This window comes from Bombus flavifrons, chromosome 6, assembly GCF_040668555.2.
Source record: "Bombus flavifrons isolate JBK064 chromosome 6, iyBomFlav1_principal, whole genome shotgun sequence".
In the NCBI taxonomy this organism is placed as follows: Eukaryota; Metazoa; Arthropoda; class Insecta; order Hymenoptera; family Apidae; genus Bombus; species Bombus flavifrons.
This window is the reverse complement of record NC_138447.1, coordinates 9,070,574-9,088,955: the sequence shown is the minus strand read 5'-3', so window position 1 is coordinate 9,088,955 and position 18,382 is coordinate 9,070,574. Positions and strand designations below refer to the sequence as shown.

The window sequence follows — 18,382 nt, the reverse complement described above, 5'->3', positions numbered from 1 at the left end:
TTCGACGCTTTACGATCTCTAATTATAACGATTACGCCGATCTTTTACGGGGCGAACTTTTGTTCCTGTTGGCTGGATGTCCTGCTTCTGGGAAAGACGGCAGGAGAAGGAAAGAGGACACGAAGCTGGAGAAGCGAGCGTGGAGAATCAGACCGGAGGAGTGGATTCCTCCAATCCGCGCTCGAATCTTGAATCCTGCCGGCGTGCAACGGATTCGGCCTGGAGTCGACAGGGCGGCGCGATTCGACAGCCCCCGAGCGGTATATTCAAAACGATCTCGCTCACTCCTGTCCCTTCTTGCTCCGAGATTCCCTTCCAATCTTGCCTCTTTTCATTCCACCACGAGTCAGAGTTCCATCTTGGATATCTCTCGCGCTAGCTTCCAGTGAAACCAGCCTCGTGAGTCACGGAACTCCCGTATCGGGCCGCGTAAACGGTGCCTGTTCGCGTATGGCGAGACCAGAGCGAAATGCAGCGTTGGGATGAACGCCCTCCGGGTTAAAATATATTACAAGATGTTTCCAAGATTGCACTTTACTTCCGAGAATGATGATACGGCGGAGGAGAGAACGGTCACGAAGATTTATATTATTTACGCCGGTATCGAATCTAACTTGGGCCGTGTTCAGCGATTCCAACGCAATTGTTTAATAACACACCAGCGTTCTTCGGCAGCTATTTAACGTCCAGGCACGTTACTATCGTTGAACCTGATTTTTCACGCTTCCGAGAGCAAACAAAAACGGAAGGAAAGGAATGGCTTTAAGATAGAAAGAGCAATTACGAATGCATTCGATCGCTTTGAAATCCTTAACGTTGTCTGTAGAACGAATACTCAACTGCCGCGTATCCTCGGGGCAGCACGATGCGAAACGCTCCAGCGATATATTCGCAGTCATTTGCCGGCTCTTCCTACCCAGCCCTCTCATCCGTCTCTACCGTTCTCCTTGATCGTCTAGATCCTTTATTTCCCTCGTGGTATTTCGACTAGGTTCGATCCTACGTTGCAAACCTTCCAACAACCTTCGTAACGATCCAGGAAAAATTACACTCGGCAATATCAAAGTATTATTCCCATAAGGAAAACCTACCAAACGAATCTGCAAGCAACACGGATGGATTAAAAAAACGAGGAACTAGCGTTCGCAGAAAAATAAGCCCTCTGGTGTTCCTGCAACAGCAGCATCAAAGCTGCACGCGAACGAAACATCGTTCAAGGTGAAATGCATCGCTGCTACCTAGTTGCCCTTCTTGCAAACGTGACTGTCTATCCATGCAGCATCGATATTCGTAACGACGATAAAACAGCTTAGTAAAAACGGCAGAGATCCATGAAATCCTGCGGCCGATAATATTCGTAATTCAGCGAGCGTCAGGTTCGCGTGGTTTCGAAGACATCTCAACAACTCGCGGCGTTTAACCCTCTCGCAACTAAATCCCTGGCAATTACGCGGCGCGCCATTACTGCCCCGAGTAGTTTCCAAGCTCGCGATAGCCGTAACGTTTTTCGCGCTACCAAGTACATATATACGTTATACAGCTGCATTCCGTAATACGACGTTTCGACCGCGTAAGAAGCGGCCGACGTGTCTCGGCTATCCGTTGATAATGTCGATACGGTATACGTGAGTGGCACGCCACTACAAAGAAGTGTCTTCCGAGTTATGAGCCCGTTATGTGCATTCTGCGGATAGCGCGTTCGCGTATTCAACGCGAGGACGTGCCCCGGTCTGTGTATCGGTGGTATGTACCATACGAAGATGGTATATAAGCAACGTGCACCGGTCGTGAAAGAAAGAAAGAGACAGAGAGAGAGAGAAAGAGAACGGTCAGTAAGTACATAGGATGAGACGTTTATATACCCCCGACGATGTCTATAACGCCTCGAGTTACGAGACGCCTTTACGAGCGAATGCAACTCGCGCCAGACGTCAAGAGGCGAACCTCCGTTTCGAAGTTTGATGGCGCGACACGGGCCCCAAGCATAACCTCCGAAATATCTCCCTCTCTTCTCTTTCGTTCGGAAACATCCGCCACCCCTCTCCATCTTTACGTGTTTATCTTCCCTTTTTGTAACGTAGAGACCAGCGTGGATCCTTTCCACGACCCCCAACATTCTTATTAAAACACCATTACCCTTCCACGAACGGTGGTTTCAGTCCCATTTGGTGTCTGGTAACTTTCCCCGGCTTAACCCTGATTATCTTCGTGGAGAAAATTGAAGTTTCTATTCCGTTGGAATATTTCACGCAAGCAGACGTTATCTATCTACGAGAGAGTAGCGCACAACAGGTGTGTCTTTAACGAGAAACGTCATCTCTCTCACTCGAGTTTATGCAAATGTCCGGAAACGCGTGCGATTTCAAAGAAGAACCGGTCGAACGAAGATTGCAGCGCAATTGTTACAATGTTAAAGTTGTCACGCGGACGGCTGTTTTCTTTTTACTTGCATTGTTTCGCCGCGTGGCACACGAGAGAATTTCCATCGGATGACGGCGTGTTTCCCGAGTCGTAATTCCCTCACTCCGCGTTCGAGTAGCACAAGCCGGCTCTCAGCCATTAAATTAATAATTTGTGGTCGACAACGGCATTGTGAGATCCGATGCAATCGTTATAATATGCAGGATTTTATTATCGGCCCCGATGGCGTATGCTAATTTACTGCTAATTGTATTCCGCGGGCGACAATGATGCCTCGGCTGGCAGAATGCAATCGCTGCCGCAAACGAACAAACGGCGACTACCCGTACAATGCGACCGCGTGTATACCGTTCTACGATTGTTGGAATTGTTGCTCGACCCAACCGACCATGCAGCGAACGAAAAAGAAAAAAAAAGAGAAGAAGAAGGAGAAAAAGAAAAATAGTCGGCTACGTGATTTTCACTGACGCGCGTGAAAAATTACCAAGTAAAATCCAGCCACGTTATCGCCACGACAGCCTTCAAGGATTTTCTATAAATACGGCAGAGAATTAACGCGAAAACGTTATTGCTCCGTTAGTTGTGTTAAAAAAATTTCGAAAGGTCGAATCAAAAGGAAAAGAGTGTAACAACGTAATGGTCACTTTCGAAGAAAGTTATTTATGGCAGAGGAATTGCGTAACAATAAGCGTTAGGGTGCAAGGGCAGCAGCAGCATAAATTCACATTTTTGGGACGTAAGACGATCCGGTCAACGGTAGCATTTGAATTTCATGCATTAACGGCAGGCTAAGATCTACGAGAACGGAAATTGGAAGGTTCTTTTCTAAAACCTTCTCGTCTCGAAACATACGGTCGGCACGTGCGGCCAACCCTCCAATGTCCCTTTTGCTAGATACAACTCAAGCTCCAGTGATTCTCATCTTTTCCTCGGATATCTTATGTAAACGAATTCTAATCCATCATGTTTTCGTGTCTCTTTCCATCACCATAGACTAGGAAGACCATGGATTACCCGCCAAATATTGTTATACCATATACCATCCTTTTCATTGTCCACGGTTATGTTTACGGTACTTGGCGCATAAATCAATAAAATCGATCGTTTATTTTCTAAATAGCGCGGTAGTAAAAACGAAATTCCGCAACATGACGAAGATTATGCCGAGGAAGGAAACGACAAGGTCGAAGTTTCTACAAGAGACAAGTAACAGGGCCCAGGGTTGTCTTAAGACCCCCCAGCGAGAGGGTCTCTCTCGATCGATAATTCCAAAGAGATACCAAGGTTTTCAATACACAATGACTGTCGATATCGTCGTCGTCCATCTAGGAACCGTCTCCGTCTGAGATCCTCAGGTCCATCCGAAAGGAAACTGCTTGTTCGTCCTTGAATTCCCGAGGCTTATAGTCCTCGTATTTGCTACGCTGTGTTAGCTGCAGCAACCAACCAACTCTTCCTTTCCTCCCCGAATCCTAAATCCCTACGAATGTCCCTAACGGAACCCCCAAACTTACAGTCCTCCGATGCTATTTTCCTCGTAGCTTAGGCGTTTTCTTATCGTTCTGTTGCGATTTCTAGCGATATTGCAATGTTTTTAACGGAACTTTTTCCAACCGTACTTCCTTCGACGTTTTAATTGCCGACAATCAAATAGTAAATTATCGCAAGTTTTTCGAGAAAATTGCTGCAGGGATCGGTAGGATCGTAAAACGTGGTTGTTTTCGACGATCGGACGAGGCAACAAAATATCGCCGATAGAAACGGCGTAATTAACGACGAGGAAGGCGCGAAACTAAAGTCGTCGCGAAGGCGAAACGGTATGTCCTCATTCGGATGGAAAAGAAACGGCCAGAGATACACTTGTACGTAATCCTCCGAGGGACTATATCCCATTACGGAAGACATCAAAGCCAGCGTTACCAGCGGCACGATCCACGGATTTATTAAAACGAAAGTAGGGCGTGCGTAAAGTGCATAGTTTGAAACGATGCAAAATCCTGCGAGCGTGATTCGTTCGTACGCAGTAACCGCAATACCCGATTATTATATCTCTGCTTAGTAAAATCAATTGACGGTAATAAATATCGATAATAACACGCTCTTGGTCGTCCCAGCTACGAGATACTTTGGCCGCAGCTGCACGCTCTGTATGGATAATTATTACAAAAGCGTCAACGGTAAATACCGGTGGATGCGGCACGATATTTTAGCGCTGCTACAGCTGGTGGAGCTTACGTACGCTCGATAACTTTCGCTTCGTGAAAAATATAAAACGCCATTGTGAACGCACCTTTCGTCCAAAAATTAACACGTATATAGTAGAACAATATGGGAATTTCTTGTACGGTAGGGAGATTTGGGATGACGAATTTGGAAAAAACGAGTAGTCTTTTTATTCCATAAATCTTGAAACTTTTATTTTTGGGCAGTATGGTTTTCTGGTAGTAGCGAACGTGTTAATAGTTACTCTAACGAGGAAAGGTTTCGTTCTGTATTTGCTTTCGATAGACAATGGTGCACCTGTGACGAGTTGGATAAAGTAATTCAAAGTAAGCAGACAATCGATCCTCTGATAGAAATTGAAGAAACAAAGAAATCACAGATGTTTTAGCAAGAAAATGACTGGAACCGTATGTAGTTCAAAGCTATAAACTTCAATGTATAAATATGTCACTGATTCAATGGAATATTTACATTCATAGGAACGACGGAAAATAAATATTTATAGAATTTGCACGGTCTTCCGATCGAAATTGGAAGAAGAAACATCGTTATTGTTTGCATCATGCCTTAACAGGAAATGACAAATTTTATGGAGTTACCTGGAGAAAATGAAAATGTCCTGACATTGCGGATGAAAAAATAGAAAGTGCCTATCTCCCTGTCCTTGTAGAAGGTATAAAGTCGTCAACTGACCTGCCTGGCGACAGTCACTTTCTACAAAATTATTTCTATTGTTTGAACAGGGCAAAAGAGAAGAACGTAGCCCTGGAAAACGCAGTGGCTCGTGGATGGTTTCTAGGAATACGGATCGTCTAAGATAATGTTAAAAGCTATTTTTCTTAGGACCTTAATCCTTTTCCTATGGAATATTCCACGGATCCTGAAAAAGCAACAATGCCATGATTTACAACTTTTAGTGCAAGCATGAATCACTACTCAAATACACTTGAACGGATAAAATTATAAGCAAATTAGTATTCCATTGCTTCCATAAATTAATCTTGTACAGTTTATAACATAAAAGGCGAACTTGGAAAGCGGTAGAAAGAGCCGAAACTCAATTGTCGTCTTCAAGCTATAAAAGTTTCTAATTATTATATATATATTAGAAGGATTTATGAACCCTATTATAAAGCAAATGAAATAAAGTTTATATGCAAATGTAAGATATAAGACAAAGTATACGGATAACTAAATTATTATTTTGATACAAAGTTTCACGATCTTTACCAGTTCAAATAAAACAAGTGTAAACGTTTTACAAAGCCCTTAATTAAGGCCAGATAGAAAAACCTCGGTAATTGAAAAATTCTAGAAAGATCACAAATCCTAATCCGTCCGTCTGTCAAGTCGCCTTGTAAACGCTTTCATTTAACCAACGAGTAAGAAACTTTGGGAATGGAAATTTCTGCGTACGCACTTAACATCGTCTAGCTACCGTTAGTAAAATTATTTCGCGGGCGCTCCTATGCCTCTTATTTCGCCGCCATTCCCAGGCGAGGCGATCGACCCCGATCAAAACGGTACACAACCGAGAGAAACAATTGCCTTCTCAGATCCGGAGTATTTAGGTTAGAAACCGGCGCGATCCCCGATCGTAGAACATCGAGGTGGCCGTACGAACATTAATAGTCACGGAATAGAAGCCTTGGCTAAGATCGTAAAAATATAATTGCACCGATTGCAACAGCGTTATCCAGGCACCGGTGCGGATAATGATACGTGAATGGGCGAGTTACAGCACTAGAGTTGGTCAGGCATCTCTTTCGTGGCCACACACACACACAACATACACACACACGCACGCGCGCGCGTATATAGACGCGAGTCCCGTTCCGGTATCGGCGCGCGGGCGCGAGTGCACGACAGAGATGCCGTGTGCGTGTGCATTAGGGCACAAAGTGCATTGGTTGCGCAAACCACCATTACGCTCGGTGCACACAGTTGCATACTGACGAGGAGCAACAGCCTCCTGCTAAACCGCTTCCACTATAGGCAACGTTCAACCTCGTGGAACAGATTATTCTAGCCTATTAAATATATTAACCAAAGTTATTCCTCGATAAATCATTGTGTTCTAACAACTTGTACGGAAACCACCACCTCTGCCGCGGAACTCGTTTCCCCTTCAATACCGATTCCTCGCACGCGAGACACGAGTTCTCCCGATAATTTCATTCGTTCGAGCAGCCACTGAATTAAGAAGCGAATACCAAGGCGTTCCACAGAGAGGTTCTCGAAGGTTTCTCGAGATTTCTCTGGCATCGTTATCCAACCAACTACTTTCGACCTATCGAAACGCGACACTACGAGGAGTTCGACAGCCACGAAATCGTGTCCTGACGTTGCTTCATCAGACAACGAGCACATACAAAATTAAATTAAACTCGTCTCTCTCCGTTTCTCGCGTGGTTCCACGAAGCGACCAGGTAAGGAGTCGACGACCCGACCGACCTGGAAGAGACCGGTGTACCGTGCAGCAGAGGACTCGGACCAAGAGAACGAAGAAGCGTCAGCGCCATCGGAGAAAGAGAGAGCAAAAGGCGCGAGTAAAGTTGAAGAGTCAACAAGAGGGTTCGTGGTCGGTCGTGGCACGTCTCTGGCTCTCGATGTTTGCACGAGTTCGACGAAGAAACCCGTTTCGCCTTTTTCCTCCGCGCCTTCCTCGTCGCCGGGCATGCACGAGCATCCACGAGAGTCCATCGAGTTAGCGTTTACTTAGGACCCCGCGCGATACACAAGGTGGCTCAAATTAAATATCCCAACCGAGAGTAGGGGTATACTCAAAAATACGAACGATTTCCCTTTTTCAAGTTTGCCGGCGACACGCTACGAGCGATTCACGATCGTAAAATAATGTAAGTCCGATCGATATTCCATTCCACGCCGGATATGACGCAAACTTGGCTCGAAGAATGGAAAACGGAACACCGATTGTAAATTAAGAGAAACTATTCACGATTCTTGGAAACGGTAGAAAAGAAAAAGAAGAGACAAAGAATTCGCCTATCTACTATTCCTAGTTAACAGTCTCTCGATCATCCGAGAGCCCGCACAGCTAAAATAATTCGCTTGTTCCGACACGACAAAAGGATAATATAGCATAAAAGGGAAGGTAAGAAAACGGGTCGCTGCAAGAAACGGCAGTTTTGTGAAAGCTCCTCTGCGTGAAATCGGCTTGGCCTCAGCGGTGCTTTTACAGGCGGTACATCTCTGACAGGGGAGTCGGTAGGCTCGTGCCAGGCCCATTACCTGCATGGGGTCTTTTCCAACTAAGAGGACCCTACGACCACCTTGGTGGCAGTAGCCACCTTATAAGTCTTGCCTAATGGTCGCTCGTACCTTTCCCTTCGAGGCACGATGGGGTGTGATAGCCAATTGGGTGCTAACCGTAGAAAGTTCCACTTGACTCGTAGAAGACAACAAACAAACCCGAAAGACAGCAGTCTGTTCCGTTCCAAAATCAGATCCGATGTCGTTCTCCACCTTTTTACATCGCCTTTCACTTTCCCTTAGCATACACATTCTCCCCCGCCCTTTTTACAAGTACATTTTACTATGCTGCTTCGTTTGAAAATAGAACCAATACGACATGTACAGAACAAAATGCAATTTTCAAAGAAAAATAATCGCCAAATTACAGACTCTTTTTTACGTGCCCTTGGCTAAGTTAGTTTCAAGGGATGACAAAAAAGTTAATAGAATATTCAGTGTTCGCCAGCGAACCAACGACTGGTACCATAAAGACCAGGATAATTTATGAAGCACAGTTCATCGAACAGAAACGAAAGCGAGGCTATCAGAATTTTATTCCTCCTCGTTCGCTCGTAATTTGTAGAAGAAGGAACGTTCCAGGTTGCACTGTTAAGGGTATATTGAACGCAGAAGGCTCATCGCACAGATAGGAGGCAATGTAGTTAAAGAACTCTTCGAGACATCGTGTAATTGACAGTTACATTCACAGAACTAGGGATATCCGTGGTTGCTGATCCACGAGCAATCAACGAGGCGGATGAGAGTAAGTACTTGAGTCGTTAAGTGTAACGCGATGTTCGACAGTTATCCGGAAATTCTTACGATCGGCACATGGGACACAATTTGATACATTTAGTGACGTCACCTAAAATGTATAATTACTATAATAATAGGTACCACGTACAATTAGTAAAGAATATTTGATGCACGTTGAAGGTTATACGTATATCATTTACAACATATAATCATCCCCTTAATGATAGAAGTTATGACAATAGAAATTATGGCAATAGATATGATGACCCTCGATCGATTATGTCTAATTTCGGTCATCGTTAACATGATCAATGGCAACTCATTTTTAACCAGAGATAAGACCTCTATAATGTTACTTCGCATCGAACATTTATACGAAACCAAGCGAAATAGCTATCAGCTTTATATTCGAACGTATCGATAACCTGTATCACTAATGCATTTACCGTGTGTTATCGCAAAAATAAATATATCCAAACAGCGCAATGACGCAAAATTCATGTTACTAATGCAAATTTTAAGAATAATGTTTTTACGATTTTTTAAATACGATACGTATTCTCAGTTAACAAAAAAAAAAGGAGGAAAAAAAAAGAATATCGTCAATACTACCAAGAAATAATTATTTCATCCTCGTACGCAATCGATGCATGTAAAGCACATGCGATTTCGAGCGAACGGCGACACGTGTGAAACGGCGGCGTCACGACGAATTGTCGGCTGCCATTAAACGACGCACGCGAACCTAAGAAATCGAAATCGAAAGCAGAGTGGAGATATCGGCGTGTCGGCGTTCCATCGAACGGAGTTCTCGGCGCGGCGCATACATAAAGGCAGGCGTGACCGCGGCACGAGCTTGGACCAATCGCGATTCAGCCTGGTCCACCGCTTTTTTTTTTTTCTTTATTTCATTCACTCTTTCTCCCCCCTTTCGTCTACGCGGCCACACTGATTCCCCACCATCGGCATAAACTCTGTGCTCACGGGCTCACGGACCGTTGGATCGCGATCACGCGCATTGCAGCTGCAACGAGGAATGCATGCGCGCTCCGCGAATCGCGTCCTCAACGATGCGCCCCGATGAACGCGAAAACCGCTTTGACGCCATCGCGGCGATCTTCGCGATAAAATCGTGTTCACCGATCCATTAGTCCGCGTCCGACACCGTCTTTGAAAATTCACGAACGGGGCTATGCGATTTCGCGCGATTAATCCTTTACTCCGCCCCTGCAAAACCGTTTCATAGAATCGTCGTGTTCGTGGCGTTATATAGTGATAACTATGTGTTACAATGGCGACTCGATATAAACTCGTTTTTCCTTGAACATCTATAATTCGTGAAATATCAACTCTTGATGACATTTTCTCCAAGTCGTTTCCGATTGTATAGATATTTTTTGATAGAAAAATTCGATGCGATAAAGCTCCTTTTTTGGTTGAGATTCGAGTTATAGCTTATACTAGACTGTATTATTATTAAAGGAACCGTAGCAAAAATTTCCCTAATTCGTAAATTTTACGCAGGAAAGAATACTTTAGCAATCTTGTTTTGTTCAGGAAATTATTTTCTTTTTTATTTGCAAAATATTCATATTATGCAAATGTTGTAAGCGTACCCGTGATTATACGTTTATCTAATCTTGGTTGATTAGAATTGTGCACGATCTGGACATAGATCATTTTAATGTTGTGAAGTTATTTTCAACTAAAATGTATTATTTAAAATTAAAAAGCAAAAAATTTCAAAATGTTCGAGTTTGTTACGAACCCTCCAGTTATTCAGCATTGTGCGATAACTCAAAAAATGGAAGATACACGAATGTCTTGGATTACTGATACTTATTTAAGGGTAAAAATGTGACTTCTATTCGCGGAAGGATATACATAGAACATGAAACGCGAGCACGCATAAAATGCGCGCGAAATTTGATCCAGACGTCAACCGACCTTCCATTGCGTTACCTTATCGGCTAGCCAGTGGTAATGAGTTTTGGAGTATTTTCAGTACACGTGTACTGCAAACATGCCAGTATTGTGCATTTGCATTATTACGAGTCACTGAATCCTTACAACGTTTGCTTTTTTGTATGCAAGATAGAGAGACAAGACAAACTGATAAAGGAGCAGGTTAATACAAAAAAAAAATTACTTTTGGTATACCGTATACAGTAACTCGATCAAAATGAAAAGTACACACTCTATGATAGTAAATGTCCGACACTGGACACCCGACATGCGACATTCGAAATGATGGAGTATCGTAAACGCAGTGTCGAGGTAATTTCTCTCTGTATCAACTTGTCTCGGTCACTCCCATATGTAGATGGGTACGACTATGAAAATTAAGCATCTGTCAGTCAAATAATACGAATAGAACGAGTCCAGAAATCCTTTTGTTCTTTTCTTGGTCGAGCATATTGCAAATGTATCTGCGAAGTAAAAAGAAAGAAGGGGAGAAGAGATTGGTGTTTGCAATTTTCAGCCCGGCCTTGCTACGGGCCGGGGCGCGGCTAAGGGTCGAGCTCCGGTAGGATATTATCTTCAAAATCTAATTATGAGATTTTTATAGGGCTATCGTAAAACGGCCGAATAATAGTTGGCATCTCTTCGAGGGAGGAGGCTAGGGCCGTGTTCCGCCATAATCTTCCGCCAAGATAATGGGGAATAGCACGACCAACCCCTCCAAAAAGAAACACTGATACACTGTCAAGGACGTTCTTCACCTAAAGTCTGTCCCTAATCAAAACCTCTATTAAACATAATTGGTCGTTCCTCTGCGGGAATGTTAATTAGAGAACAGAAGATAGCACCTTGCCAACTGTCAAAGTTGTATCAAAAGACGTCGAATTACAAAACAGTCGTGAATGATCATTCTCTGTATATACCTATATGATTATACTCCAACCACTTGCTATTCGCAAGAATAAAGATCAAATTGTTCGATGGATATCTATCTGAAATTTGACTCGAAGAGGCTATTAACGTGTTCAACAGGATGTCGGTCATCGGTGAGCAACAAAAGATTTTCAAGGCTGTCATAAGGTAATGAATATGTAAAAGTATGTACAACACGCAATATCATGGATATCACGTTTCGCGGAATATAAGTAATAGAATTAATTATATATTTCATTGTTCATTGTAATTTAAAATTGTAATACGACCTTGCTGAATAGAACGCGTCACCCGAAATCGACTTTGCGATGATCGTGCTAGACTGTAATCACATTCCGTGCGAGTACTTAAACCCTGTCACCCTGGCAACTACGTCGAAACAATCAAATATAAAGATTCATACGGGTATACGCGTTTCCATCTTCAAACGTTTCATTCGTCCGAACATTCGTCGACCTTAACTCAACTAACTTAACTGTCTGAATTTGAAATAATCTCAGAAGGGTACCCTTGTTCCAGGGTGGCGCTAGCAGCACTGCCACGACAATGGTACCGCACATGTTTTACCTGGTCCCGTCCTAACGAAACATGACGTCACGACATGGCGTCTGCAGGTGAAACAGCCAGGCTAGCCGCGTATATAAGCGAGCGCACTCGCTAGCCGATCCGATTGGCCGAAAGAGGAATCCCCGCCTTTGTACCACGTTCTGCACACCGTTTGCCTCGACGTTGGACCCAGCTAAGCTGCCCCTCGTGCCCCCCCTCTTCTCGCGTTCTTTCACTCCCTCTCCTGTACTACCTGGATCTCTATCTTCACCCGATTATCGCCCTCTCCTTTCTTTCCCCCGTTTCCAACTCTTTTCCCTCTCTTTGCGCGCGCGCGCGAATTACATCGCCCCTCTTTCTCCCCGTTCCGTCACACGGCTCACCCCTTAACGCGACCGTATGTGCAAATACTCGACGTATAGAGTGGCCTGTGACACGAGCTCACGCACACGCTGACAACGAGCTCAGACTGAATCAACCGGGTTCGTGTTTACACCTCTCTCGTGGCGCAACGACAACGCGACGCGTCGCGTCGTTCATCCCCGGGCAATTCGCTCGCTGTTAAGGATCTTCTTCCCAGGCGAAACCCTCGTTAACCCGTTCTTATTCTCCTTGTTTACAGTGCTATTTAGCGATGGGCTCAAGCACGTCGCAGATACACGGCCGGTATTAAGTATTGGGACACTTTCTTGTTACACTTAATGAAAAGCTTGAACGTATATATATATATATATGTATATAGTTGATTTGGTACATACTTGGTATAAGTGGAGCGCAGATTTTTATGCGTTTACATGATATTTGAAGATATTATCGTGGTACTAGCGCGGTATCATGCAAAAATATACAAATGCTAAAAATATGATCTGTTCATAATACCTAGCGAACGAAATAAATCACCATCTAGGTTCCATACTTTCTCAATCGTGTTTATGAGAATATAAATTTGCATAAAAATCTGCAATTTAATTAGAAGCTATATACATATATATGATGGGAATAAATAGATTTATGATACAATAACAAGAAAATGAAAACAGTGGAATGTATCAGGTGTCCTAATGCTTATTTCGTTTTATAAGGAAATAATAGATACACAACATTATTTGTTTTATATTATTTTGTTTTATGGAACTGTTCCATTGGAATTCTATTATTTCATTACAAAACGAAAGGAATTTTTGGAACAACCTAATAGGTTTGTACATTACCTCTGTTAAACTCCTAAATTTTTCATAAAAATCAAATGAAATGGTAATGCCTTTCTGATTCCATAATTCAGTTATTAATGTTTATTATTTATAAAATATCTAATTAGTCCAAATATCGTAGTTATCAATTATAAATTATTAGAAATTTGCTAGTACTCATTCCGAAATTGGAAACGAGCTCGCGAATAATACTTTGCGAATACGATACGATGAATTTGATTCGCATTTATAAGTTACGATATACACAGATATATACTGAACTTGATCCCATCACTCGCGCTATCATCGTTCAGTCAGCAACTTTCCCCTCACGTGATCTCGCGACCGACATGCTGCACCGCTGCGAATGAGATTACATAAAATTTGTTAAATATACGCGGCATAGCAGGGGTCGTGCGTATCGATGAACGTATTTTTAGAACCGACATATTGCAAAGATCGAAAATACGGTGCTTCCTGGATCTCGTTGGTTGATCCGCGATGACGGGGAGTGGGAACGTTCGGATACTTCGCTACGGGTTATTATTATTCCAAAGTATTGTAATGGGGCCGGCATTGCAAGTAGGGAAGCGTGTAAAAGACGTGGAAAAGAATAGACGATAAAAGAAAGGATAAAAATATCAACGCACACGAGAATATTTTACTGCAGGAAATAACCGAGAGATTGAAATTGACAATAACCATTGAGATTCGTGACTGGAGAGACGACCATCATTTATATTGTATTTCTATGAGTGTAAATTGCAATCTGCGGAACGTTTTTACGAAAGGTCGGTTATTGCTTCGTAATTTATTGGTGTTATTCGTCCGTTTGTGTCTGCGATCAAAAATTTTCCTTTAAAGCAGAGCGAATTTTACTATATATATATAAATTATAAATAAATTAATTATATATAAGATAATTATACGTATATAATTATAATTATATGTATATAAATTATATATATATAAATTAATATATATACATAATAAATTACGAAGCAATATATATATATATATATAGTAAAATTCGCTCTGCTTTAAAGGAAAATCTTCGATCGCAGACACAAAGGGACATATATATACATATATATATATATATACATATCGGTGATATCTTTAGTAGAAAAATAAATACCTATCTATCCGAAATTTATGATGGATGACATCAGTGCTGAGATAGAATAAGAGCATAGTCATTAAAAATTACTTTCCCTTTGCTATGAAATCATGATGTCACAATAGATTACGAATTTTAATGACGTCACTATGTAAGCATTAATGGGGCATAAAGTTGTCCGATGTAAAGTACTTAAATACATTAATGAGACATAAAGTCGGGGACACTGCAGATATCCGGGCACGAAAGTAATAAATCTCTTTGGATTTCATAAACACCCTCTACAACTTATATCTTATCTTTGAAATTATCCCGTAAGGACGATGTTCAACAGTCATTTCGCATGAGCAATGAATTTCGTAAAACATCGTATGAAAATTCATTATACGTATCTATAATAAATGGTATACACGATTTAAGATATAATGCCAATGGAAATTGAAGATGGAATGAAAAGAGAAATTCAAAGCTTGAGGACACTATCGCGAAAGGATTGCCGTTGAAAATTAAGTCGACTATGGACAAACGTGCCAACAATAACAGTGCTAATTCTGCTGCGAAAACGACCGAGGTGCCTTTTTATTTGATATAGCTTTATCTTTCCTCTACCAAGGATATCGTTATTCTTAGAACGCTTGTGAACTCGGTCGTATAAGAATTTCGCGATATCGACGATCCATAACAATATCGTCGAAATTATTCAACCTTCGGTAGTATGTTGGTATTGCCTTTGCGATATTCTAAAGAAGATTTCAAAATACACAAGAATTATCACGCCTAGCATTTACGAAGCATTAAATTCATCGAAGTTTCTAGGACGATCACGTTATAAACAAGTCGAATGTGACTTTTATATCAGGATAGGCACGTGCATAAAACTCGTAGCTGAGATACATAAAAAACGCTTACGAAGCCGCAAAGGCGGTCGGTCTGGCATTGTTTGTAAACCATGCTGCCCTTCTGGCACATTGTAGCATTTCGCTGTATTTTCAGTGATGTGTATCGTAAATACGTAAATACACGGCCGTTCTCTATTGTCAGCCAATTTTATCCATCGACCAATCGAAAATTCGTGACAACAGGATACGACGCAATTCTGTCCGAGTTAAATTGCATTTTTTACGTTCAATGATAGAATTAACGAATTTTCGATGCTATTGTTAGTTACAGTTTACAATCATTGTTTCCTTTTTTATGTCTGTACGAACATACGAATATCGAGACACGGGTCTGTCGATCGAGTATCGACTTTTTGTGAAACTATCATTTAGAAACATGGAGAGGCAAGCCACGTGATTATCGATAGCCGAGGCAGTCAGAGCAAAGATAATGGACTAAACCACATTTGTATGCATTAACTTATTCCAATGAACTGTATTAATTATTGAAAATCAATTGTTACACCGAATATTTTATGTTCGTATCTACCTCAGATAGCGGATTCACTCGTTTTATTGAATGTTAGGATTAATTCATTTTTGTTCACAATGCGTTAATTATTAATCCATATTTTTTTATATATACATCTAAGTCCTTGTACGAAGAAAAAAATACGATGGAATATATATAAAAATTGAAAAAACTTACCAATGGACTATCAGGCGTATGTTGGTGATGGGTAATAGGTATGTTGACCATCGCTACCCCTCCTCCAGGGTTTCCCATGTCCTGATATTCGTCGCTCATTTCCATCGCGTACGATGGCAAGGGTTCTCTGTTCTTCACCCGAATTTTGACTGTTTTACCGCAACGCGGTTGCCCACGACACGAGTGACGGCCGCAGCAGAACACGCTGCCAAAATACAAAAAAAAAGAGGAACCGGTGGTTCGCTCTCGTTTATTACCGTTTACGAAAGAAACGAGATCACGGCGTGAAGCAAGTCGCGCGCACGATCGCAAGTATGATTTTTATCCTCGATATACACCAACCGCACGTGACGCGAAACAAACGAATTAATATTGACTCCGTCGGTAAGTGTCACGTTACCGGTGAAAAGTAACAGAGTTTGAAGTACGCCTCATCGACACCGCGAAGAAACACTGTAATCGAAACAACGCGAATACGTGTTCATGCCTTTGGTTAATACGTTTGGGTAATGCAAGGAAACGTTCGCTGTTCTTACACAAAAATTCACAATACCAACCAATTCCAACTTCCAATGGAAGATAAACTCGATCGATGTCGTCTGAGAAGATTGTAGGTGTTCCTGGATCGACGTCGTAAATTTGTTCTGTCACTAAAGTAAAAGAAACACACGCGGCGCGCTGATAGCTAACGTGCGCACGAGCTTTCTATCGCAACGTCCAAATCGTCTCGCAGCCGATACACAACACACTACACAGTGGAGAAAAAAGAAGGTGGAAAGTTTACGAGGGAAGAGCGCGCACGCGTACACTTCGCCTTCGTGTTGCCCAGTGTTGTGTGTAGTGCAGTGGTAATGCGCGTTACCGAAAGGGACTATGCTCTAAGGAAGAAGGAAGAAAGGACAGATCGGGAAGGGGAGAAGGGGAAGGAGAAGACTCGTAGCCGGATTTGGAGGGGTGAAGCCAGGGAAAAGGAACAGGGCACGCGGTAAGCGGGTGCGTTCGCAAGACTCCACGAACGTGACAAAGACAGACTGTGACTGGTACCGATTTCGTGACTACACAGGGAACTCGCAATCGACGTTGTTCCGCATCGTAGCAACCAAACGTAGTCGAGAACGACTACGATTCAGAACGATTGTTGTAAATATAACGAAGGAAAAATCGCAACAAACTCACCGATCAGATGAAACGGTACGCGAAGAAACGAGACGAGAACGGACCGGCAAACGATGACCCGGAGAAACGGTGGAACTGCCGAACACAGAGCTGACGCGCGCACACTCGCGTCCCCTTGCGATCTGATGCCGGGATATTCCGTCGTGTTCGCGATCCCCTCTACTATTCCACGCCTTGGTACAGGCTTCGAACGTTCGCTGGCGGAAAGAACGAACGGGCAGGCGAAATAGTATCCAGTGGGCGGAGGCCTGGGACGCCAACGCCGTCTTCTGGCAGCGCATATCAGGCTGTGGTAGGCGGTAGACCGACGGGTTACGCCCGGTATCGACACCTCCCTCTTTTCCCTCATCTCTCTGCCCTCTTCTTCTCTCGTATATCTTTCAGTCGTCCTTTCTTTGCACTCTTCCTTCTCTTTATGCTCCTCTTCGTGCACCCTGCCGAATAACGACCCCTATGCTGCAAACTCAAGCGTAGATGACGGAGATTTTCGGTGCGGTCGCACGAATTTCCCTGAGTGTTTTCGCTTCCGTTTCATCTCGGTCACTTGACCCTGAAATATCCAGTGCATACTCTTTGCGCGAAAATTTAAAGTTGTTTGCAATAAATCTATCGATACGATGATTTTCTGCAAGACTTTCTGACGAGGAATTCAATTATCAAGCAGAGTACTGTTACCGTGGTTGATAACCATCGTCAGCCATGTCCACGTTCCGGTTGACGTCTATATTTTTCTGCATTTTCCTGCACGCTCGTTAACTCGTGTGCTGTCCCGAGCGGTCGAGGGTTCGATGGAAACGGCCGAGTCCATTCCCAATCTCCCTTGCATTTTCATACTGGTATCATGTTCCATCGAGAATATGGCTGCGTAAGGTCCCTGCTAATTGACCATGATTGCAACGATCTTATTCGCGATACTACGCGAAAAATGTCAGTCACGAGACCTACCTTCTCCCTTTATTAGGCAACAAAGATCGTGTTCCGTGATAAAAACGATGTTTCCGGAGAAAATTGTAGACTACTATGTATCTGACTATGAAAGAGTCGTGATTTGGTTTGAGTTTCCGAGGATTCGTATCGCGAAATGTAAATGAATACGTAATCTCGAAAACATGGCCGTTGGACTGTGAATGTATTTTGTAGGTGAAATCGGCCGTGAACGCAGCAACATTGTACTGATCTGACTGTTCATTCGTAAACGATCCCTTTTGTCTAT

At 42.8% G+C, this 18,382-nt stretch overlaps 1 protein-coding gene across 5 annotated transcripts in view; it reads right to left on the bottom strand.

The window, feature by feature from the left end:
• The window catches only part of retn (retained), a 136,988-nt gene extending 119,625 nt beyond the window's left edge, over positions 1-17,363 (bottom strand). The window contains exons 1-3 of one of the 5 annotated variants that reach the window (XM_069114838.1): positions 17,170-17,363; positions 16,551-16,741; positions 15,994-16,446 (exon numbers count right to left, since the gene is read on the bottom strand). In XM_069114838.1, coding sequence (XP_068970939.1) covers positions 15,994-16,098 — 105 coding nt within the window. In that variant the 5' untranslated portion in view covers positions 16,099-16,446; positions 16,551-16,741; positions 17,170-17,363. Of the gene's footprint in view, positions 1-15,993; positions 16,447-16,550 lie in introns of all 5 variants that reach the window. The other 4 variants (XM_069114837.1, XM_069114841.1, XM_069114842.1 and 1 more) reach the window with 4 other exon arrangements.
• Positions 17,364-18,382: the final 1,019 nt, after the last annotated feature.